This window comes from Nicotiana tabacum, chromosome 3 (assembly GCF_000715075.1).
Source record: "Nicotiana tabacum cultivar K326 chromosome 3, ASM71507v2, whole genome shotgun sequence".
NCBI classification, from domain to species: domain Eukaryota; kingdom Viridiplantae; phylum Streptophyta; class Magnoliopsida; order Solanales; family Solanaceae; genus Nicotiana; species Nicotiana tabacum.
In genome coordinates this window covers 202,251,870-202,277,954 of record NC_134082.1, presented here as the reverse complement: position 1 = coordinate 202,277,954, position 26,085 = coordinate 202,251,870, and the positions used below count along the sequence as shown (strand labels likewise).

At 37.6% G+C, this 26,085-nt stretch overlaps 1 protein-coding gene across 1 annotated transcript; it reads left to right on the top strand.

The window, feature by feature from the left end:
* Positions 1-20,651: 20,651 nt before the first annotated feature.
* LOC107793408 (putative galacturonosyltransferase 9) lies at positions 20,652-24,028 on the top strand. Its single transcript, XM_016615753.2, has 3 exons — positions 20,652-21,095; positions 21,984-23,210; positions 23,388-24,028. The coding sequence occupies exons 1-3, from the start codon at positions 20,955-20,957 to the stop codon at positions 23,661-23,663; spliced, it is 1,644 nt and encodes a 547-aa protein (XP_016471239.1). The 5' UTR covers positions 20,652-20,954; the 3' UTR covers positions 23,664-24,028.
* Positions 24,029-26,085: the final 2,057 nt, after the last annotated feature.

Sequence of the window (26,085 nt, the reverse complement as noted above, 5' to 3'; positions counted from 1 at the left end):
GCTCGAGGACTAGCAATAAATTAAGTGTGAGGTGTTGATAATAGGCGAAATATAGGTGATTTAGCTATTGTTTATGCTTCCGCTTGATTATATTCTGATGTCATATTATGGTCAATTGATGAAAAATAGGCTCTAATTGTGATATGTATACATTGCAGAATGAGGAGCCTAAATGATGCTTTCAAGAGGAGATTGGAATGATTTATGAGCAATAACAACCCCTAGGAGTCGAGTGTGCGCAAGGACGAGATAGAAAAATGGACAAAATCGAGCTACTGAAGCGCGCGAACTACTGCGCTAACTTCCAAACTTCGCGCAATAGTTCGCGAATTTTTCTGCCTGGAAGCCAAGAGAAGCGCACGAACTATCGCGCGAACTCCATACTTCGCGCAATAGTTCGCGCGTGTCCTATCCGGAGAAACTTTATTTAGGGGTAAAATTGGAATTCCTTCTTAATCCCACTCAATTTACATAAAGCAAAAGCTCCATTATTAGGAAGATCAGATTTTAGAGGAAGAAATAATTTTAGAGAGAGAAAGTGAAGAAAAGACTCAATCTTGAAGTGAAGAAAAGAAGGGGATTACAATTTTGAAGCAAGAACTTAAAGAGTTTTTCTAAACTTTCTTCTTGTATTTACTTATATTATGTTTAAGACTTTTATTGTTGATATTTGTATAATTATGAGTAGCTAAAAACCCAAGTATTCTGAGGTTATGGGTGTTACATGATTATGTTGTTTGAAGTTTAAATTGATGATCTTAAATTTATCATTATGGGTTGTTTATTTGATTCTGCTGTTAATTATTTTACTGCGTAGCTAATAGTAAAATATTATTTACGAATCTTGAATTAAACTTGAAAAAGAAAATTCTTGATTGCATATAGAATCAAATAGAGCAAGATCCGGATCCTGGGCATCGGGTGAAAGATTCGCAATTAAGATAGAACTATACTTAATTCTATCTTAATTGCCTTGCTTGGTTGAGAAATAGGATTTATAAATACATTTGAGTTAATATTAATACCATAGAAATATAGGTATTAATTTAACTTGAATAGGCGCATAAGAAATTGACAGATTCTTATGAGTATTATTAACCCTATAATCAATAACCTAGATAATTCAATAAATTATCGTTAAGCTAAAAGCGTAGCATGATCTCTAGCAAGCCCATGACCCCGGAATATTTCTCTTATTAATTGTTAAAAGAAAATTGTATAAGTGGTGTAGTAATTTTGTGTAGTGTTATTGTTAAATTACCAGTTAAGTTTTAAGTTGGTTATTTATGTATTTTGTAATGAATTAGCTTAAATCGATAATTGTTTGAGTTTGCATCAGTTGATAAGTTAATCACAAGTCCTCGTGGGAACGATACTTTATTTGTTACTATATTACTTGTCGATCGCGTACACTTGCGTGAGTGTTTTGGCCGCAACAACGATTTTTTTGGAAACTAGTATTGGAACTAAACTAGTTTTAAACAATGTAAAACATGCACCTGATGTTCATTTGCACTTGATATTTGTTGGTGTTTTGGATGATGAGGGATATGTCAGTACCAATGGTGCTAGAAAGTGGAAGCTCACTAAGGGTTCCATGATTGTGGCTCGTGGGGAAAAGCGTCGTGGTCTATACTGGACTACAGCCTCTACCTGTGTTAATATGGTGAATGTCGTTGAGAGCAATAGCTCTTCAACGTTATGGCATAAGAGGCTTAGCCACATTAGCGAGAAAGGACTAAATGTTCTAGCCAAGAAGAAATTGTTGTCAAATTTTGAAAGTGCAAAATTAGAAAAATGTGAGCATTGCTTGGCTGGAAAACAAAAAAGAATTTCTTTCTAGTCTCATCCTCCTTCAAGAAAGACAAAGTTGCTTGAGCTAGTGTTTTCATATTTATGTGGTCCAATGAAGACAAGAGCTTTGGGTGGTACACTTTATTTTGCTACCTTTATTGATGATTGTTCAAGGAAACTTTGTGTCTACATATTGAAGACTAAAGACCAAGTGTTTCAGGCTTCAGTTGAAAGAGAAACTGGAAAGAAGCTGAAGTATATTCGTACTGATAATGGTGGTGAATATTGTGGACCGTTTGACGAATACTGCAAACAACAGGGTATCAGACACCAGAAGACTCCTCCTAAGACTCCTCAGCTTAATGGTTTAGCAGAAAGGATGAATAGGACCTTGATGGAAAGAGTTAGATATTTGCTTTCTAAATCAAAGTTGCTGAATTCCTTTTGGGGTGAGGCTTTGTTGACCGCCGCACATGTTATTATTCTATCCCCTGCGGTTACTTTGCAAAGTGATGTTTCAAACAAAGTTTGGTATGGCAAGGATGTTTCCTATGACCACTTGAAAGTGTTTGGTTGCAAATTTTTTGTACATGTGCCTAAAGATGAGAGGTCAAAATTAACTACCAAGACAAGGTAGTGCATCTTCATTGGTTATGGCCTTGATGAGTTTGGTTACAGGCTATATGATCCAATTGAGAAGAAGGTCGTGAGAAGCCGTGATGTTATCTTCGTGGAGGATAAAACCATTGAAGATATTAACAAAGCGGAGAAGCTAAAATCTCCAAGTTCTGAAGGTTTGGTTAATCTTGATGAAGTTCCTCATACAAATGCGGAAAGCGTTGGTGGTCTCAATGTTGATGGTGATGCCCAGAACCATATATTCCAGATCAACATATTGATGGTGATGGGGATAACAATGCTAATGTTGATGAGGTAGATGCTCCTACTCACGAAGTTGTGGACGAGTTAGATATTCCACTCATGAGGTCTTCTAGACCTCGTACTCCTTCCTCCCGTTATTCACCCAATGAATATGTATTACTCACTGATGGGGGAGAACCTGAATGTTATGCGGAGGCCAAAGAAGATGAGCACAAGGATCAATGAATTGAAGTCATGCAAGATGAGATGAAATCTCTGCATGAGAACCATACTTATGAGTTGGTGAAATTGCCTAAGGGCATGAGAGCTTTGAAGAACAAGTGAGTGTTCAAAGTTAAAGTTGAAGAATATAGTTTGAAGCCGAGATACAAAGCTAGATTGGTTGTCAAGGGATTTGGTCAATGGAAAGGTATTGACTTTGACGAAATATTTTTTCCTGTCGTGAAAATGTCCTCCATTTGGACAGTTCTTGGTTTGACTGTCAGTCTTGATTTGGAGATTGAGCAGATGGATGTGAAAATTGTTTTTCTTCACGGTGACTTAGAAGAGGAGATTTATATGGAACAACCTGAAAGCTTCAAGGCAAAAGGTAAAGAAAATCTTGTATGCAAACTTAAGAAGAGTCTATATGGATTGAAGCAAGCTCCCAGACAGTGGTACAAGAAGTTTGAGTCTGTTATGGGGGAGCAAGGCTATAAGAATACTTCTTCAGATCATTGTGTGTTTGTACAAAGATTTTCTGATGATGATTTTATCGTCCTCTTGCTATATGTGGATGATATGTTGATTGTGGGCAGGAATGCTTCCAAGATTGACGAGTTGAAGAAACAGTTGAATAAGTCTTTTGCAATGAAAAACTTGGGTCATGCTAAGCAGATTTTGGGCATGAGAATTACTCGTTCGAGAAATGAAAGGAAGCTTTACTTGTCACAGGAGAAGTACATAGAACGTGTACTAGAGCGCTTCAATATGAAAAGTGCTAAGTTGGTTTGCACACCCCTTCCTGGTCATCTGAAGTTGAGCAAGAAGATGTGTCCAACAACAATTGAGGAGAAAGAGAGAATGGCCAAGATTCCTTATTCCTCTGTCGTCGAAAGTTTGATGCATGCAATGGTATGCACTCGACCAGATATTGCTCATGCAGTCGGTGTTGTTAGCAAATTTCTCGAAAATCCAAGAAAAGAGTATTGGGAAGCTGTAAAGTGGATACTCGGGTATCTAAGAGGAAGCTCGCATGAATGTTTATGTTTTGGAGGATCAAATCCAATTTTGAAGGGCTATACAGATTCTGATATGGCAGGTGACCTTGATAACAGAAAATCCACTACTGGATATTTGTTTACTTTTTCAGGGGGAGCTATATCATGGCAGTCGAAGTTGCAGAAGTGTGTCACACTATCTACAATTGAAGCGAAGTATATTGCGGCTACTGAAACTGGCAAAGAGATATGGCTCAAGAGATTTCTTCAAGAACTTGGATTGCGACAGATGGAGTATGTTGTCTATTGCGATAGTCAGGGTGCAATAAACCTGATCAAAAACTCCATGTACCATGCGAGAACAAAACACATTGACGTCAGATGTCATTGGATTCGTGAGCAAGTGGAGAATAAATCACTTCAAGTCAAAAAGATTCACACGAGTGAAAATCCTGTAGATATGTTGACCAAGGTGGTACCAAGAGACAAGTTCGAGTTATGCAAAGAACTTGTCGGCATGTACTCAAACTAGAAGATAGTGTTACCTCCTCTAGATGAATGAGACTGGATGGGGAGATTAATATGGTGTTCATCTCATTCAAATGATTTGGTAGCCAATTTTGTTGACTTGGTTTGGTTTGGTAGTCAACCTTGTTGAATTAGTATAATTTGGTAGCCAATTTTATTGACTTGGTTTGGTTTGGTAGCCAACCTTGTTAAAATTGTGAAAAGAGTGTGTAAATTGTCAAATATTGTAGACTTTAGAAAGTGAGGTTTTGGCTATAAAATGAGAGCCTTAACTCTCATTTCTACACATCAACAAAGAGTGAAAGATAAAGAGCAAGGTATTCCATAAACTATAAGAAAAATAGAGTGAGAGATATAGCAGTGAGGTGAAAAAGCAAAAGAGTATTTTTTCTTTTGAGGGTGTAGTGGTCTTAGGAATATTCGTACTCGTTATTACACAGTGTAAAATCCTCGCTATAGTGATATCAATTACTCTTCTTGACCGTGGTTTTTCCCCTTATTCAGAAGGGTTTCCACGTAAAATCTTGGTGTCATTATTGTTGCATTTCTATTTTTACTGATTTAACCATAACTTAGTGTTCCGCGTTTATCACTAATACCGTAAATATTATTTTTACGGGATTTATTCCTAACATCCTGACCAAGAGTTTCTAAAAGAGTAGAATGAAGCACGAAGCAATAGGAGTCTCAAGTTATTTTAAACGAATCAAGCAGGTAGAATTTGCCAAATCTGATTTCATGAATTCTTTGAACTGTTATATCTTGTTGATAATGAGTTTATTTTCCTGTAGTACAAAACAATGGAAGATTCTCTTTCAATCAGTGAATTTAGATCGACTTGAATTTGTTGTCATACCATTAGGTTGGATATCCAATCACATTTGTTGCACCTCACTCCATCTTTACCACATATAATAAAGAAAGAGGATATAACTAACTCTGCAGAAAATTACCTGTCATTGATGACAATGTAGTGTTTTTTACAACGACTAAGTCAACATATGATGCACCTCATATTCACACATTGTAGGCCTCGGTCCTGTTATGTATAGGAGGAGCTATGCACCATATTATGTTCCATTTTTAAATCATGTTGTGGTTGTTGAGTCATCAACTTATTAAGTGTATGATCTTTCCACTTATAGAATATGGCTTGCTTTCCAAAACCTCATTTTCCTATTATTTAATCATCGGCCATTGTTCTCAAAAACCATCATAGAGTGAAAAAATCATGGATTCCTTTGGCCTTGCAATAATGCTGAGCTGGTTTGCCTGGAGGACCCTTCATGCCAAGTATGTGTCCATGTAGCAGATTTAGTAAAACATATATTCATGGAGAAAATATCCTCTCCGTATGACCATCAGATATTAGCATATGCACATTTTTCAGGATTATATTCTGGTGATTTCATTTTCAAGGAACTTTACTGTACCTAATTGATAGAATATGGGACCATCTAACTTTTCCCCAATCCTATAAGAAGTCCCCCTCCTGCTCGCGTTACCATTCGCCTTCAAACTTCAAAGCCAACTTCTTTTGCTTGACCCTCCATTAAGATCAAATTCCAAATAAACTCATACACTTTTAAGCCATGCAACCCACTGATGTCACAGACTTCTATTGTCTACTTCCTTCAAACTCAACTCAATACCCATCTCAATCCAGCACTAACTACAACGCATCCACATTTCAACTTAACAGGCTCTTGAACCCTTTGTATCATCTTCAGATCACCCCTCAAGTTCAAGAGTTCAATCCACAACTAACATGCTTCAACAGTAACTCTACATCAGACGAAGCTGATGAGCAACAGTTGAATCTAATAAATGAACGGAAACAGAGAAGAATGATATCTAATAGAGAGTCCGCACGGAGATCACGCATGCGCAAGCAGAGGCACCTAGACGAGCTTTGGGCACAGGTTGTCTGGCTCCGAAATGAGAATCACCAGCTCCTGGACAAACTAAATCATGCTTCTGAGCGCCAGGATCATGTACTTGAAGAAAATGCTCAACTCAAGAAAGAAGCTTCAGAACTTCGCCAAATGATCACTGACATGCAGCTTAGCAGTCCTTGTCCTAGCTTAAGAGCTCTTGAGGATGAACCATGCAGTGGTTTATCTCAAAATGAATAAAAATTCAGACTACTCTGGAAGTTATGCTGGTTCAGATAAGGCCATGGTTTTATTTTCCTTGTTGTTAAGATGGTGGCCAGAATTTGAGTTTTCCCTTTATCTCTTTTGTTGACGAGATGAAGGCTATGAGTTTAGTTTTTACTTTATCTCCCTTCTTCTTGTGCTGGTATGCCATTCAATAAAAAATTCCCTTCTTTTGTGCTGTTCGCTATGCTAGTTTCTTTATACATACATTAATAGATAAAGAAGAAAAATGAGAAGCAGTAATGAATCTGCAATGAAAAAAAAATGAGAAGATAAAAACAATAAGACAATTCCTCTAGAGAAGCTTTGTCAATGGAAATTAGCCAACAGCAGCAGAACTTTTTCCAAAAGTTGCATGTCAAAGATAGTTAAACAGGGCGACAGGAGAGAAGGGATTGTGCCTGACAGGTTTTTTTATGGCATGTATAGCCACAACAGGAGAAACATGTCAAAAGCAATCCACTGATTCCAGGACTGTTCCAAGCTTAAATTGTTATCTTCGGAGTGTTAGACTTTATTATGTCATTTTATCACAACCTATTCACATAGAAGCACAACTACAGTAACTGTGACTTAATCCTACTTCCTTCTGCTACAGGCTGGAGAAGAGAAAATTCCGCGTTAGACATCACCACTCACCAGTTACCAGTAACGCTAATCAACAAGCTCCCCCAAGAGTGTGAACTCCTATTTTACTATTCCTTATTCTGTTTTTTTCCTTCTGCTTTTATACTGTAAGTATCACCTTCCTTTTGAGTTGTTTATGCTGGTTCTTCCTCTCAATTATATTGAACCTTAGCTTGGAATAATTCATACTTAACGATACACCTGCTACGTATATCACGATTCAAGTGTCAAAACTTTTTCTAATGCCCTATTTCTTCTCCTGAATTAACCTTCTTGATAATGTTATAACTAAATCACAGGTAGACCAGCTATATCATTAAGTAGCAGCTGAATTCTTAGGCAACTCCATCTCTTTCTCTTGAGGTTGTCTTGCTAATAAACCATATTAACGTCTTAGTGATTCAGCACCACCATTGCAGAAAGCCAAAGTTTCCTAATTTTCTCCAATAATATGTTTCCAACAATCCAAAGTTTGTCTATGCATGAGGACAGCAAATAAATAACTAGGTTCAATCTTCCCCCAGTAAATGCTCTTCTTTATAGTCTCACCGTTCTTGTGAAGAATATTCACAGTTCAATCTTGCCTAGAATTTAAATAGTGTTTCAATAGGAATGCCATACGTGAGAAGGTATAACCGGGTTCCCCCCTCTAACTTGCTGTTAGATCCTAGGGAGCTCAACTTAATTAGTTTAATCTCAATTGTCACTGTTCTTTGAAAGAAAGAAAAATCAGAGGATCAGGAAGGTAGGATCTGTTTTAATTACAGAATCATGTTGTTTCTCTGCTGGAAGGGTCATCTTCTATAAGCAAGGTCACAGCCATAACGACCTATAAAAATCCGTTTGCAATTCTCAATAGGCTTGCAGGGCAACGGAATTATGTGTTGTAGATATTTAAAAAAAAAAAAAAAAAAAGCAAAATAAGTATCCTTGTCTAATATAGGCATGATCTATAACCAATATTGGAAGTTTGAACTTAGTAGCATTCATGTAAACGATCAACTTCATAACGCAATAAGTTACAAAATGCAAATTACTAAGTAATTCAGTCTGGATCAAATCATCAAATCTAAACTACTAGTCTTTCACGCGGATACTACTGCAAGTACTCCCATTTAGCTTTATCACTTCATGAAACATAGACCAAATGTAAATAATTACTGCAAGTTATAATACAGTTAGAGGATAAATCAGCATAGCTAGCACGTAAGAACAGTTGGAAAATATGTTCAATAATCAATACCAATCGCCTTAGGTTTTCATGTTCATAAGTTTCAATGAAAATATCATAAGATAGCTGCGCATTTGAAACTTCAGAAGATGTATCTATAGCAATGTACAGATAATCGGGAATTACCTGTGTTCCGAGAATCAGAATCTGGTTTTGATCATACTGCAGTGGAACCGAAAGTGAAATGTTGATCAGAAAAAAATTGTTTTCGTGCGAAGTTCATACCAGCTTGAGATTATGTAATCTCCCGGCTGAATAGTGGATCCAGAAAAGCGGGGGCAGAAAATCCCGCCCTGCGGATTTGAACTTCCCCAGTTTCCCGGGCTTAATCAACCAAAACTCAAACTTTTTACAAAACAGAAAAAACTCAAGAATTTTTGTCTTAATTAGCGTAAAATCCCCGTAAAATCTACTCCAATTATAGCCAAACACCTCAATTTTTGGCCAAAAGGGTTTTTTTTTTGCCAAAAGCACTTTTGGCCAAAAATTGAGGTGTTTGGCCAAACTTTTGTAAGGAAAAAAGTGTTTTGAGGGGAAACAGAAGCACTTTTTTGAGAATCACTTTTGAGAAAAATACACTTAGAAGCAGTTTTTTAAAGTTTGGCCAAACACTAATTGCTGCTCTGAAGTGTTTTTCAAACTAATTAGCCAAATACGAACTGTTTCTCACCAAAGGTACTTTTGAGAAAAGCACTTTTAAAAAAAACACTTCTCAAAATAAACTGATTTTTGCAGCTTGGCCAAACGGGCTATTAGACTCGATCCCATTAAGACTTTTTTCTTTTCCATTTTTTCCTCTCCCCCAACCCCAATCAGGAGGACCAACAGTTTTGTCACTTAAAATAAAACATAAAAAAAAGAATGTATACAGTCGAAACCGGAGAGCTCGATTTCGAGGACTTAACGATACCCCGGGCTCGAGTTCGGCCAGCACAAAGTAAAGACAAATCTGACTGGAAAATGCATACCTCGAGGGAGCAAATCGGAGACCCGTTATGATCTACCTCGAGGGCAGTACAATTTCGATGACACTCAAGAAAGAGTGGGAATTTCTCAAGGACCTGTGGATCAGAGCATAAATTAAGGGATAAGATTTGTTCGAAATAGTACGAGCCTGTACTAGGTTGTTATACAGCTGTATCAATAGAATTCTTTACCATAATTGGAAATGTACCATATTAGGGTTTTCCCCTTCTATATAAAGGGGACTTCAATCATTTGTAAGCATCATCTCATTCACTGTAATAGAACATACTTTATTGTTCAGCTTTATTGTTTTCACTTTATTGTTTATACTTTATTTGCTCTTAACTCACCTCGAGGCCCCCAAGATAATCGGGCTCGAGGTCCACGTTGCTCTAACAACACTGGTTTGGTTCATCAATTCTTCTTACTTAAACCTAATATTACTTGTATATTCACTATTTTTAGAATAAATCACATATCTTTAAAACCACAAATCACCTTTAATTGTTACTCACATTTTTCGAGGTAAAGACTTTGGCATCCACCGTGGGGCTAAAAATAATAGTGATTATTTTAGTGCTAGTTTTCTGATAACACATGTTATTCTTCACGCTTTTTCTTGTCAAAGATTCTTTGATTTCAGGCTAAGATATATCTAGCGCAGCAAACACACCCGTGCATGGAAACGACGGTCTCGGATCCCATGGAGAAAATGATGCAACAACTGCAGGGACCGGTGTGCCACTGCTAAACCCTGGGGTGACACCAGAGCCAAACCCTTCGATGTTGGTTCACACATTGCCGTGAACGTCGATTTGGACACTGATGTCAAAGGAAGTGTACGCGAAGGGGGTCAACCTGACGCTCAAAGGACACAAGCTCAAGGAGAAAGAGAAGTTAGTCTACAAGTGATTTTTGAGATGTTGCAAGCACAATAAGTTTCTATCACCCAGTTGCAAAGTCAGCAAAGGACTCCGAGCATGGTTGGGCCAGAAATCGCTGATCGTGTTGAGCCAACCCCGGAGAGATCAAGCAAAAACGGCTCGGGAACTGACCCCACCATCATGAGAATGCTTGAGGAACTCATGAAGAGGATCAAGTCAGGAGAAAAAAGGATTGAGGACAACGACAAAAAGGTGGAAATATACAACTCGAGGGTCGACCAAACACCGGGAGTACCTCCAATTTTGAAAGGACTGGACTCGAAGAAGTTTGTGCAAAACTATTCCCCAGAGTGCGGCTCTGAAGCCCATCCTGAAGAAGTTTCGGATGCTAGACATCCCAAAATACAACGGGACCACTGATCCCAACGAGCACATCACCACATATACTTGTGGTATAAAAGGAAATAATTTGGAAGACGATGAGATTGAGTCTGTTTTGCTAAAAAGTTTGGAGAAACTCTATCTAAGGGTGTCATGATTTGGTACCATAACTTATCCCCGAATTCTATTGATTCGTTTGCCATGTTCGCAGACTCATTTGTAAAGGCACATGCCGGTGCCATAAAAGTCGCAACAAAGAAGTCTGATGTATTTAAAATAAAGCAAAGGTAGAACGAGATACTAAGGGAATTTATCTCCCGCTTCCAGTTAGAAAGAATGGAGTTACCACCGGTCTCCGATGACTGGGTTGTACAAGCCTTCACTCAGGGGCTAAATGCATGAAGTTCGATAGCTTCGAAGTAGTTGAAGCAGAACTTGATCAAGTATCCCGTCGTGACTTGGGTAGATGTGCATAACAGGTACCAATCAAAAATTAGGGTCGAGGATGACCAGTTGGGAGACCTCTCGGGCTCAGTTTATCCAAGCAGCAAATGAGTCAGGAAATGCAAACAGAGGGTCAAGGTCGAATAAGGAAAGATATCAGCCATATATCGAGGACCGAAGGAACATTTCAAGGCATAACATACCTCAGAATGATCGAAGAGCAAATCGAGGTCAAAGTTCCCGGAGACTCATGAGCAAAACCGGGTTTGATAGGCAATTGGGACCGGTAGAGGCACCCCAATTATCAAAGTACAACATAATTGCCAATACCTCGGGTATCGTCTTAGCCATTGGCAAAATTAGAGATACTAGATGGCCCAAGCCTATACAGACCGATACTTCTCAGAGGAACCCCAACTTGATGTGCAAGTATCATGGTACTCATAGGCATAGGACCGAGGATTGCAGGAAACTTTGAGAGAAGGTAGCCCGGTTGTTCAACGAGGGGCATCTTCATGAATTTCTCAATGACCGGGCCAAGAACCATTTCCGAGAAAGAGATGCAAACAGGAAGAATGAACCTAAAGAACCTCAACATGTCATTCACATGATCAGCGATGGAGTCGACGTCCTACAAGGACCTATATTCAAATGTACCAAAGTATCCATCACAAGGGATAAACGAACTCGGGACTACATACCCGAGGACACCCCTCACATTCAGCGAAGAAGACATCGAGGCCTTGTCTCAGCCTCACAATGATGCACTAGTAATTTCTATCCTTTTAAATAAAGTTCAGGTTAAACGTGTTCACGCGCTGAAGATTTGGAGGCATTATTTATATGGCGTGTCGTGTGAGGTGTTCATGGATCACAAGAGTTTGTAGTATTTGTTCAAGCAAAAGGAGCTCAATTTGAGGCAGAGAAGGTTGTTGGAGCTATTGAAAGACTATGATATCACCATCTTGTATCATTCGGGGAAGGTCAATATAGTGGCCGATGCTTTGAGTAGGAAGTTAGCAAGTATGGGCAACCTTGCGTATATTTCGGTCGGTGAGAGACCGCTTGCTTTAGATGTTCAGGCTTTAGCCAATCATTTAGTGAGGTTGGATGTTTCTAAGCTTAGTCGTGTTTTAGCTTGCACAGTCGCTTGGTCTTCATTATCTGAGCGTATCAGAGATTGGCAGTATGATGATCCTCATTTGCTTGTCCTTAGGGACACAGTGCGGCACAGTGGTGCCAAGCAGGTCACAGTTGGAGATGAAGGAGTTTTGAGGATGCAGGGTCGTATTTGTGTGCCTAATGTGGATGGACTTCATGAGTTGATTCTAGAGGAGGCCCATAGTTCCCGATATTCCATTCATCCGGGTACCACTAAGATATATCAGGACTTGCGGCAACATTATTGGTGGAGGAGGATAAAGAAGGATATTGTTGCGTATGTAGCTCGGTGTTTCAATTGTCAGCAAGTAAAGTGCGAGCATCAGAGACCGGTGGGTTGTTTCAGAATATTGAGATTCCTAAGTGGAAGTGGGAGTGTATCACTATGAATTTCGTTGTTGGACTCCCACGGACTCAGAGAAAGTTCAACGCAGTGTGGGTTATTGTGGATAGGCTGACTAAGTCAGCGCATTTCATTTATGTGGCAATTTCCTATTCTTCTAAGCGGTTGGTAGAGATTTATATCCGGGAGATTGTTCGTCTTCATGGTATGCCCGTATCTATTATTTCTGACCGAGGTACATAATTAACCTCGCATTTCTGGAGGGTAGTTCAGCGTGATTTGGGTACTCGGGTCGAGTTGAGCACAACTTTTCATCCTCAGACGGACAGATAGTCCGAGCGTACTATTCAGATTTTGGAGAATATGCTCCGAGCATGTGTTATTAACTTTGGAGATTCGTGGGATCAATTTTTGCCATTAACAGATTTTGCCTACAATAATAGTTACCAGTCGAGCATCCAGATGGCTCCCTACGAGGTATTATATGGTAGGTGGTGTCGGTCGTCGGTTGGATAGTTTGAGCCGGGAGAGGCTCGGTTGTTGGGAACAGATCTAGTATAGGATGCCTTGGATAAGGTTAAGATCATTCAGGATAGGCTTCGTACAACTCAGTCCAGGCAAAAGAGTTACGCCGACCGTAAGGTTCGCAATGTGGCATTCATGGTCGGGGAACGAGTATTGCTCCGCATGTCGCCCATGAAGGGCGTGATGAGATTTGGGAAGAAGGGCAAGTTAAGCGCTAGATTGATCGGTCCTTTTGAGATTCTTGATCGAGTAGGAGAGGTAGCTTACAGACTTGCGTTGTCGCGGAATTTATCAGCTGTGCATCCAGTATTTCATGTGTCCATGCTTCGGAAGTATCACGATGATCCATCCCACGTGTTAGATTTCAGCACTGTCTAGTTGGATAAGGACTTGACCTATGAGGAGGAGCCAGTAGTTATTCTAGACCGGCAGGTTCGTCAGTTGAGATCAAAAAGTTTCCCTTCAGTTTGTGTGGAGTGGAGAGGTCAGCTTGTTGATGCAGCGAACTGGGAGTCCAAGTCCGATATGCGGAGCTGATATCGCCATCTTTTCACCGACTCAGGTACTTTTCTATGTCTGTTCGAGGACGAACGATCGTTTTAGAGGTGGAGAATGTGATTACCCAAAAGGTCATATCTTATTTTAGAAGTCAAATCTGTATTTCGATGCCTTAAAAACCTCCTTTTATTTTACCTCAATTTGCGTGCACATGTCGAGCATATTTTCGGAAAGCTTTTATATGAAATTTAAGAAAAATAATGAATTTGGCCTTTAAAATTAATTAAAGTTGACTTCGGTCAATATTTTTGGTAAACGGACCCGGACCCGTGATTTGACGGTCCCGTAGTGTCCGTAATAAAATATGGGACTTGGGCGTATGCCCGGAATCGAATTCCGAGATCCCTAGCCCGAGAAAAGATTTTTTTTAAAAAATATTTGTTGGAAAATATAAAGGCTTTTGAAAATAAAATGGTGTGTGTTCTAGATGGTATCAGGGCCTTTGGAGCCCGGTACAGGTTTAAAATAATAATTAAGTCGAATCTGTGAAACATGGTAAGAATCAGAGTTGATTTGGTATGAATCGTACCTTTAGTTGAGAAAATGGAAACTTCAATGTTCTTAAAGAATTTCATGAATTTGAGGTTTAATTCATAGTTGTTGATGTTATTGTGATGATTTGATTGCATGATCAAGTCCATATGATGTTTTTAGACTTGCGTGCAAGTTTGGTTTGGAGCCCCGAGGGCTCGGTGAGTTTTGGATAGGCCGCGGGGTGAGTTTGGACTTAGATAAAATTATTGTTGCAGCTGGTATGTGTTGCAGGCTCTAATCTCGCAATTGCGAGCACAACAAGCTTGGCAATTGCGAGCACAACAAGCTTGGCAATTGCGAGCACAACAGACTTAGCAATTGCGAAGGCTTGATCGCATTTGCGAGGAAACCCCATGCCTGCATTGTTCGCAATTGTGAAGCCATCAGGGAAGGGAAGTCATCGCAATTGCGACCAGTAGCTTGCAATTGCAAAGGAAGCAGGCATGCAGCAGGTTCGCAATTGCGAAGCCTGTCTCGCATTTGCGAGCTTCGCAATTACGACATTTGCGACCTGTGAAGTGGGATTTTGACGGGATTTCAATTCACTCTTTCAATTTTTCAAATCCTAAGCTCCCATAGGCGATTTTCCAAAGAAAAGTTCTTCCCCAAATCGTAGGTAAACAACTTCTAACTCCTTTCTTTCAATATACTTCATCTTTTTAGATGATTTCATCTCAAAATCTAAGGTTTTCATGGGGAATTGGGTGTTTTTGGGTAGAAATTAAGATTTTCAAATTTTGGGGATTTGAACCTCAATTTGAGGTCGAATTTCAAACCTAATTGCATATTTGGGTTCGTGGGTGAATGAGCAGTCGAATTTTGGTTTGAACTTCGAGTTTTGACCAAGCGGGTCGGGGTCGATTTTTGACTTTTTGGGAAAATATTTGGGAATTCATATTCATGCATTAGAACTAGTTTATTTAGCATTTGTTGATGTTATTGAATTAATTATGGCTAGATATGAGTGAATCAGTGGCGAAATCGAGAGGTAAAGCGGTGGTTGAGCTTTGAATTACCCGTTGGTTTGAGGTTTTAACCTTGACTTGAGGGAATAAGAATCCCCGACTTGTGTGCTATGTGAAATGTCATGTGTATGGCGTATAGGTATGGTGACGAGTACCTATATGCCACCAAAATTCTATTTTTAATTCGTTCCCTTCTCCGTTTCCTATTATATCATTCCTTGTCTTAATTGCTACCTACTTAAACTGTTTCCATTGTTAGTTTGTATTGATTTGTTGGTACCTTATGGTTCACTTTGGTTGGTCTTGCTGATTAACCCTCATGGGTGAAGTTCGTAATCGTAGTGATATCCCATTATGCGAGCTGACGTGTAGAAATGTGGAATATTTGGCATTTTCTCTTTGATTGGTGTTGATATATACATATGTTGGGATCGGGTTACACGCCGCGACAGGAGGAATAAGGGAGGAAAGTGATTGTCTGGTGGGATCGGATTTCACGCCGCAACAAGGAGTAATAAGGAAGGACAAGTGGGATCGGGTTGCGTGCCGCAACAAGGAGGAATAAGGGAGAATGTTGATACTGTTATTGTTGGATTATTGATACTGATGTTGTTTATATAACGGGATCGGGATGCACGCCGCATCAGTTATATTTCTTGCCATTTATTTCTGTTAAAAGTCTATTACTGAGATATTGAAAAGCCCCCTAAGGATTGGTTATAGCTGAAAAGTAGTAGTAGTACAGTTGGATTCCAGATTTATTTAATGTCAGTTATTGTTTATGTACATTCTACATTTCCTTTCCGTTTAGTATAAACCGTTGCAGGTTGTATATGTTGTATGCCCCACCGTAGCCTCGTCACTATTTCGTCGAGGTTAGGCTCGGCACTTACCAGTACATGGGGTCGGTTGTATTGATACTGCACTCTGCACTTCCTGTGCAGATTTCGGAGCTAGTGGCTGATCAGAGTTCGAGGGTGCCGCCTTCAGTTCAGGAAACCCAAGGTAGTCCTGCAAGCGTCTGCAGGCCCTGGCGTCCTTTTCTACCTTTACTATATTCTGTTTTTACTTTTCTCCGAAACAAATATATATTTTCTTTCAGACCATTACTTATAGTAATCATAGACAGTTCGTGAGTTGTGACTCCAGTTCTGAGTAGATGTTATTTTGGATTTCGTGATTGCTCAAATTTAAACTTTTTAATTGTTTCTTCCGCATTTATTTCTGTTGGTTCATTTCGTTAAGTCTTAAATATTCGAAAGATAAAGGAAAAAAGTATAATAAACTGAGACGTTGGCTTGCCTAGCGAGTTCAAATAAAATTTTATAAGTCTCATTTGCCTTGTGAACATTAATTAAATATAGCCAAGATCTACTTTTTCCATTTATTCTTTTGTTGATCCACAAATTTTAATTTTATTTGTTCTACAGTTAGACCTATCTATAACAATATTCTTATATAACAACACTTCATTATAAAAATCAAGCTTTTTCAGAACTAATTTTCATGTTATGTTATAATATATGTCCTCTATAATAGCACTTCGCTATAACATCTAAGAATATTCGGAACAAACGAAATTGTTATAGAGAGGTTTGACCGTAACATGAGTGACATTATTCTAATAATATTACTGACTAGAGATCAAAGTTTTCAAATGATGTACCTGGTGATCATTTGATTTGTTATTTTTTCATTGTTAGCACTTACTAATGTTCTTGATCTTATAGTGAGAATTTCACAATTTTTGGTGTTATGTTATATTTATTATTATTTTTATATGAACGAAAAATAAAACATACTAGTACCTTTTTATATTCTTATATTTTTCTTCTTCTAATATAACCTTTTGAAAAGAAAGCGCATAAATATGTGTTATGGGTGGATATTAGATAGGTAAATATTCTGTTTTAAATTGGCAGAATTGGGACTCGTCCGGGGCTCGCCCTAGGGCATAATACTCGTAAAATGCCCATGGATTTATGTGTGAGGCTTAGTTCCGTGAGACTTACGTCTCGGCCGTCAGGGCTTACGCCCCAAACACGCCCGATGCCCAGCGTACTGGGTTCGCCTAATAGAACCTTATTCAATTGTGTGTAACTAACCTTATAAATCCTCAAATTTTCAAAATAAATCATTGATTATTCAAATTACTTTTTTTCTTAATCATAAATCATTAAGTTAGAGTATTTTATTTCATAATTAAAATAAAAAATATTACATGTTATCCACTAAAACTATTAGGATAGTAAATTTAAATTAAATCTTTCATTTAAAAAGCATTTATTTATTAGCTTTTATTATGTCTTTATTATGTAATAGTCCATAATTTTTTTTATAATTATTTTCCTAAATATTATTTTTTTCACATTTACGAGATACAATAATTTAATAGCTCAGTATTAGCTAGCACAACTATTTACAAACAACTAGATATCACGGTATGGTATGGTGAATTATGTGTCACTTTATTAACTTGTTGAAGCATAAAAATAAATGATTCCAGAGAATCATATTTAAATTGTGAATTATGTTTTTATATAAATTCTCTTTCAAATAGAAAGCATATTAAATAAAAGGAGTATTTAAAAATAAATAAATTATAATATTAAAATTCTTTCAAGATTCATTACCCATTAAGAGATACATATAAGATTTCGTATCGAATACATTACTTTTGATGTTTGAGTTGTAACGACGTTGCAACTAATTTGCATATTATGATATATGTCATACCTTTTGTATTATTCATAGTCGAATTATAATTTATAAGTATTTTAAACATATTAATTGTTATAATTTTGTGATTTTAATGTAATTTTTTTAACTATTTTTTTATTTATTTTATGCTATCTTAAAATTCTTGAAATTAATAAAATTTAAAGATCTGTGGGACTTTCACTCCATATCTCAGGGTTTAAGCCTCGTCTCGTCAGAGGTAAAATGCTTCGCCTCACGCCCCCGCCTTTTAAAACATACATAATTGCATTCAACGTCCATATCAAACCAAGTAATCTAAAATTAGCAATTGAAAATTAAAGTAAAAATATATATCACATAGCGGTTAATTGATAAATGTGTGTATCAAAAACACGGATCTAACATTTATAGTCTTGCTAAACAAACCTATTAATTAGATGGGTCTCAATTTCCACTTCTTTAATCATGAATGGACAACAAAATTGCAATAGGCTAATAAGTAATAACACGGTCATTATGGTCAGAGTAGCAGAATAACACAAAAACATATGCTCCTTATTTATTTTTTTCAAATGAAACATCCACCATGATGGTGGGGGTTAAGCTATACCCAATACATTTCCAAAATATAGTAGTACACGGAGGAGGGTGTAAACCATTGCCTCCTATATAAAAATAAGACCGGAATATCCCATGGGGTCTTGACATTATTGTTAATAATATTGACAAGAAGCCGGGAGGCAGTTTTCACAATGATGTGTCTTCTGATCCTATCCTTGCACATAATATTGCCCTGCAACATTGCTTTAGCTTGAGTCATATTATTGCTACAGTCACCATAGAATTCAGAGAAGGGCCAGAAGGCACGTACCATATTACCAGCATCATTTCTAATCACAGACTATACTCCTTGTTTTCGTTTTTGATTTCTTAAGTTATCCAATGGCAAAGATGGGTAACCTCCATAGACCATAACTCAAGCAGCATTAAGGGAAAAAGGATAAAAATAGAAATGAGACAATAAGGAAGTGTCAAATATTATTTACTACATATCGTGAGTATTTTCAATGCAATTTAAGAAAGGTGGAAGGCTTCTGAGTATTTCCACAACCACAAGTACAACAACAACAATAACAACAAACCCAGTATGATCCTAAAATGTGGGGTCTGGGGAGGGTAGTCTGTACGCAGACCTTACCCCTACCTAATACAGGTAAAGAGGTTGTTTCCAATAGACCCTCGACTCAGGAAGGCTAAGAAGAAGAGGAAAGCAAGCAAGGAAGAAAGAAGGAAGCGAAAAGAAAAAGGGAGAGATAAATAATAAGTAGTACCAAATAATAGCATCAGGGAATACAATACCTGATACGAACAAAACAACATAACGTAAAAATCTAAAATTATGAAGGGACATGCATGCTACTAAGACAATCGATGAACAACTAAAAACTACCCACTAACCTTAATTCTCGACCTCCACACCTTCCTCTCAATGGCCATGTCCTCAATGAGCTGAAGCAGCATCATGTCCTGTCTAATCACCTCTCCCCAGTACTTCTTAGGCCTACCTCGACCTCTTCTCAAACTCTCCATGGCCAACCTCTCATACCTCCTAACAGGAGCATCAATGCTTCTCCTCTTAACATGTCCGAACCATCTCAGCCTCGACTCCCGCATCTTGTCCTCCACGGGGGCTACTCCCACTCTTTCCCGGATAGCTTCATTCTTAATCATATCTCTCATGGTACACCCACACATCCATCTCAACATTTTCATCTCTGCGATCTTCTGCACGTGGGAGTTCTTGACTGGCCAACACTCAGCCTTATACAACATAGCCGGTCAAGCCATCACTCTATAAAACTTACTCTTAAGTCTTGGCGGCACATTCCACAACCACAAGTAAACACAAAAAAAGATGTAAGGTGTATACTTAAAGTAAAAATGTAAACGGGTAATCTTGAGCAGTTGAACATTACAATAACCATTTTCGTAAAGACAACTAAAATTTATATCAGACCCATAAAAAAAATACTGATAGAAAATACAAGATAAAGGGAGTACATTTTTCGGAATATGAGGAGAATACATAAGAGTTTTTAACACATTTAGCGGACCGATAAAATATAATTATAATCGCTAGTTAAATATATAAAAATATATACCATTTATGTATATAAAATATACTAGATATTAATATATAAGAATATACATTTAATAACTATTAATTTAAAAAATTGCTATACAACATAGATTTTCCTATATAAAGGGCGTAACTCGGTTTTAGTTTTAGGGGTATTATAACTTTTAACCAGCGCCATAAGCTATTTACATTTGGTAACTGAAAAAGCGTATAAAATTTATATAATTTTTGTATATAAATATACAATGTATATATATATTTTCGACTATTATTTTGAGAGCGACTATACAATATTGTTTCACTTAGTTTTACTGCTCTATTAGCCTGTCATTGGTTCACAAGCAAAAAATGCTCCAGTTTTAGGCATGTGTTGCTAGTCATGAGAGTAGTAACGGATTTGATCTCCCCACAAAGTTCCAATACGCAACCAAACATGACGACAAAACACATGGACGGGAAATGCAGAAAAAGTAGATTGGGGGCAAAACACACACAAAAAAATCAATTAAAAAGCGCGAATATATCATAAAAGAAAGTTTAGGTGTTGTTTTTGAAGAACTAAATTCAAGGAGGCCTTTATTTTCAATTTTGTATTTGTTTTTGTGTTTTCACTGAACAGGCCTTTTCATCTTTACTACGAGAGTAATCGCGTTAGATCCCGAGTTGATTGAATTTCTAAAAATAGGAAAGAAAAACCACCGACGCGGGGGAAGAGATTATTAGTCTCCATCTTCAGCTCCCAGCTTCAGATCTCATTAAATCAACTCCACTCTCACAATTCTACACAACACAAAATCCACATTCCCAATTATTCCACACGCTTAATTGAACTCAATCCACATTTTCAATTGCATATGTAGTTATACAGATTCAGAGCAGAACAGTTTTGTGCGTTCACATTAGCAATCAGATCCGTGGTAGAGATCCGAAAAAATGGCGGTAGCAGTCCGGGGAGGCCGTGGCGGCGGATCGGCCCTTCGGAATTTCTTCTCATACCGAATCTTCGTGTCCGCTATGTTTACTTTACTGTTTCTCGCCACTCTCTCTGTCCTCTTCTCCTCTCACCACGATTCTGTACGTTTTCTATCTCCTCCTCACTCTCCGCTTTATTACTTCAAAAATTTCAAACTTTACCTTATTTGCTTATTGCATATTGTTTACGAATGTACTAAATGCTTCTCTCTACGAGCTTGAAGATTAAATCTTTTTCCTTGGCATTGAGATGCTCCGAGTATTGTATGTTTCTATGTGCTTGCCCCTGCATGGTAATAAAAGGCAGCTAAGTATCTTCTATCTATGTACTATTTAGCGAAAGTAATTGTAGATTACTGACCGAAAAAGAAAGTAATTATAGATCACTGATTGAAAAAAGAAAGCAATTGCAGATTACTGATTGAAAAAGAAAGTAACTGTAGATTACTGATCGAAAAGAAAGTAATTGTAGGTACTGATAGAAAAAGAAAGTAATTGCACTTCAAGATTGGAGTGGAAACAGCTGATTTTTTGTGTCTTAAAGCAAAATATCTATATAGCAAGAGCAACTTGTTGGATAAATGTATAATTATTGCTGGTACACTTGCATTAGGTTCAATATTTGACAGGAGCCCTTTTCCATTTGGTTGAGGATTGAATGTCATCGGAAGAATAAGTTGTAAGGTTTAGAAAATTCCTAGTCTTAGGAACCCCTAATCTGTCTGAAAAGACAGTATTGGAATTGAGGTGTAGTTTCCATTATTGTAAAACTGGATTTTAGTTTTTTAATGTGGTCTCACTTCTTTCTCATAATTGTTCATTCTCCATGGATATAGCATGCTTTATATCTTCCGTGCATAATGTGTTACCTCAGTTTCGATTTAGGAAAGATTAAGCTAAACTGAAGTAAGTAGATGGAGAAGTATCCATTTTTTTATTTTTGGTCAAGGTTACATTGAAAGTGACTTAACATTTGATCATGTGAAACAGACTACTGGGAATGCATACATGCATCGGTCATTTGTGGCGTTGAGTTCAGATCCATTGAAGACTAGGTTAGATTTAATACATAAACAAGCAAATGATCATATAGCACTTGTGAATGCCTATGCTGCTTATGCAAGGAAGCTGAAGCTGGACATTTCTAAGCAGCTTAAGATGTTTGAAGATTTGGCCCAGAATTTTTCAGATCTTCAATCAAAGCCAAATTACCGTGCTAATCTTTTTGATACTGACGGACCCCTGGATGATGACTCTTTGAAACAGTTTGAGAAGGAAGTTAAGGATAAGGTCAAGTTTGCCAGGTTATTGATTGCTGACTCAAAAGAGTCTTATGATAATCAATTGAAAATACAGAAGCTGAAGGACACAATATTTGCTGTTAATGAGTTGTTTGTGAAGGCAAAGAAGAATGGAGCTTTTGCCAGCTTAATTGCTGCTAAATCAACTCCAAAGAGTTTACATTGTCTTGCTATGCGGCTTATGGAGGAGAGAATCTCACATCCTGAAAAATATAGGGATGAGGATCCGGAGCCTGAATTTGAGGATCCTACTCTGTATCACTATGCCATATTTTCAGATAATGTAATTGCAGTATCCGTAGTTGTGAATTCAGTGATAAAGAATGCGGAGGAGCCATGGAAACATGTTTTCCATGTTGTTACTGACAAGATGAATCTAGCTGCAATGAAGGTGTGGTTTAAGATGAGGCCTATTCGGCAAGCTCACATAGAAATCAAATCTGTGGAGGATTTTACATTCTTAACTTCGTCCTATGTTCCAGTGCTCAAGCAACTTGAATCTGCAAAGCTTCAGAACTTTTACTTCCAAAACAGTGCAGAGAATGCTACGAAGGACGTGAACAACATGAAATTTAAGAATCCAAAGTACTTGTCGATGTTAAATCACTTAAGATTTTATTTGCCGGAGATGTATCCAAAACTTCACCGTATTTTGTTTCTGGATGATGATGTTGTGGTTCAGAAGGATTTGACTGCATTGTGGACAATTGATTTGGATGGCAAGGTCAATGGGGCAGTTGAGACCTGCTTTGGATCTTTTCATCGCTATGCTCAGTATTTGAATTTTTCTCACCCTCTTGTTAGGGAAAAGTTCACCCCTAAGGCATGTGCCTGGGCATTTGGGATGAATATATTTGATCTTGATGCCTGGAGGCGTGAACAATGCACTGAGCAGTATCACTACTGGCAGAACTTGGTGAGTTGTTTTGTGCTGTACTTTTTATCTTTTTTATGTTGATTTTCTTGGTCCAATTAATTATAGCTTAGAAAACAATAGGCGGAATTAGAGAATCTGATTCAACCTAGACTTCTTTTCTTTTTCCATGTATTCCTATTATGATATTCGTTCTTATCATTTATTTCTTTTAATTAGAATGAGGATCGGACGTTGTGGAAATTGGGAACTCTTCCAGCTGGGCTGATGACCTTCTACTCGAAAACCAAATCATTGGATAAATCGTGGCATGTACTTGGCCTTGGGTACAATCCAAGTGTAAGCATGGATGAAATCCACAAGGCTGCTGTGATTCACTATAATGGAGATATGAAGCCTTGGCTGGACATAGCCTTGAACCAGTACAAGGAGCTATGGACTAAATATATTGATTCTGAAATGGAATTTGTGCAGATGTGCAATTTTGGCGTGTAGAGAAGCACACTGTTACGCCTCAGCAACAATGAGGTAACAGCAACTAAATCACACTCATTGTTCATCTGAATACTTGAAAAAATATTTTCTTCCAGAGCGAAGCTCACGCTGTTGATCCTGTCTACAGTGTTTCCCAAATTTGTTGTCTTGTTAGTTATTGTAACTTTAAAAAGTTGAAATTAAACGCTCTGCCTGTGTAGACAGTGAAGTAATTCTTTTGTAATGGATTTTTAGCACGGACGATGGGTTTAGCGACTAATTAAGAGATTCCTGATACCATTGCACTTGTATAAAACTGTTACTAGTTTCCTTTTATTGGCTCAAGTATGCTATGAAGACAGCAATAAATGAGTTGCTTTTGACAAGTGGATTGCAAATGGGAAGCTGGGATAGGATTGCAGCTCTTATTTCTTGGACTCAACGACCAAAATGTTCTTAATTTCTCAAGTACTTCGAAACAGTGTATATTTACGAGTTATGCAGGTTGGGCAATAGATAAATGAGCTAGGTTTACGTTACCTTTTTATCCTTTTTCTTTTTTCTATAATGCATCACTAATAAGAGAGTAAAGGCACTATTAGCTCTCTTGGCATTTTGCACCTCCCTATATCATTCCTTTTCGCATTTATCAAAAAAGAATGTTCCATCTGCTGCTTACAAGGGTTCCTCTTACTGTATGCCTTCATCTTCCCAAATGTTTGCAGTCACTATAGGTTTGTAATTCCCGCTTCTTTCTTGTTCATCTCCTTCTCTGCTCAACTGTGTGTTTCCTTCAAACTGATCTCAATCTATTTCTCCTGGAGTTGGGTCGTCATGTCATAATAAGCATATAGTTATAAGATTGTAGTTTAAAATGTTGAGGAGTGTTAATTATAACGTTTAATGAGATTTTTGAAAGTTTTAATTCTAATCTCAATTAATGGCAGGAAAAAACTAATTGATTTGTTATGAGTGCTTTGGAGTTCTTATTCATATGCAATAGTACTTCTATTTTCACAATTATACCTTTGCCGATAAAAAAATACATCTATTTTCATAATTCATATGATTGATAACAAAATGCATAATCTTAGTAATTTTATCCCTTCCCATTACTCAATTCTCGTAATAGGCAATACGAGCATTCTCTTATTCAGCAGTGTTATTTCTATTTCATGTATATGCTTTTTCTAATGGATTTCTATCTCATGTATATATGAAGGTTAATCTGTATTGGCAGACTATTAACCATAATGTTGCATATATCTCTTCTTTCAAATAGTAAAAAAGGTAAGAGGAATTGTTTGTCAGAAATGAATCATGCAAGACACTATTAGATGCCATGACATCTTTATTTTAACTAATGTCTCTTGGCTACTTAGCATGATGCAAATCTGTAGCAAGTACGAGGAGAAAATGGTTTGTCTAAACTACTGAGCATAAAGGCTCCAAAATTATGGTGGGAAGTCTACCACTGCAATGCGGCTGTAGGGAAGCAGAAAAATCTTTATGTTGCAGTTATCAAGTTTGCCCTTGCTAAATGGGTGTGTGTTTGCTCAATGACCGAAGATAAACATTTTTTAAGTTCAGCAAAGGTAGTATAGATCAGGCGTTGAAAAGCAGAACAAAGGACACGGTACAAATTGCTAAGGAAAATTTGAACTGTTTACTAATTGTATAGTGCCATATGTCAGCCATTCTTTTAGGTATGCAACAATGGGGATGTCAATCTTAAAGGATCATATCAGAAAATTTTCAAGGTGTAAAGATGTAATTGAGGATCATATCAGCTAAGATCAGTTCATACTACTAGGTGAACAACCCCCTTTGAACACCTCATATCCCAACAAAAGGGCGAATATAAATTGATATTGTAGTACTTTATTGGAAAATATATAATTATCTATTCAAATATATGAGTCTTATATCTTGTTATTGCTAGTGTTAGTAAAGCACCCATAGTCGGTGTACTATACAAACATATAGTAGTAATTAGAATATCCCGAGAACATTAGAGCACCTTAGGAAACATGAAAGAGTAGGCTATAGGAAAGAGTAGTGTCGGGGAATGAGGAACGTCAAATGTGTGCCACTATTGTACATTCGCAGTGTGCCTTTCTTTTTCAAAAGTATTCAGAACCTATTTTCTTCGATAAGGTAAGTAAATGACAAGTATTCAGGACTCATTCCTTAAACTAGTAAAGTGGGATCCATCTGAGTCACTTAACATGATTGATAATAAGCTTCGAGCCGCTGCGTCCAAATACTTTAGGGTAAAGCATATTCTTGACACTTTTCAAGCACTAGTTTGACATCTCTTAATTAACTTCTTCTTTAGACATGGCATCTGCAGGAAAGGCATCTACCCCAACTTTCCACGGCCATTTGCATTTCGCATTTACCGGGCAACTTTTTCTCATATTATCATTTGTCGTTTCTCTTG

Bases quoted from the DNA above. Each gene is read 5' to 3' on its own strand.
- LOC107793408 (XM_016615753.2), top strand. From the start codon at position 20,955: ATGGCGGTAGCAGTCCGGGGAGGCCGTGGCGGCGGATCGGCCCTTCGG. The intron at 21,096-21,983 runs GTACGTTTTCTA...CATGTGAAACAG, and splicing joins TCTCCTCTCACCACGATTCT to ACTACTGGGAATGCATACAT. The intron at 23,211-23,387 runs GTGAGTTGTTTT...TCTTTTAATTAG, and splicing joins ATCACTACTGGCAGAACTTG to AATGAGGATCGGACGTTGTG.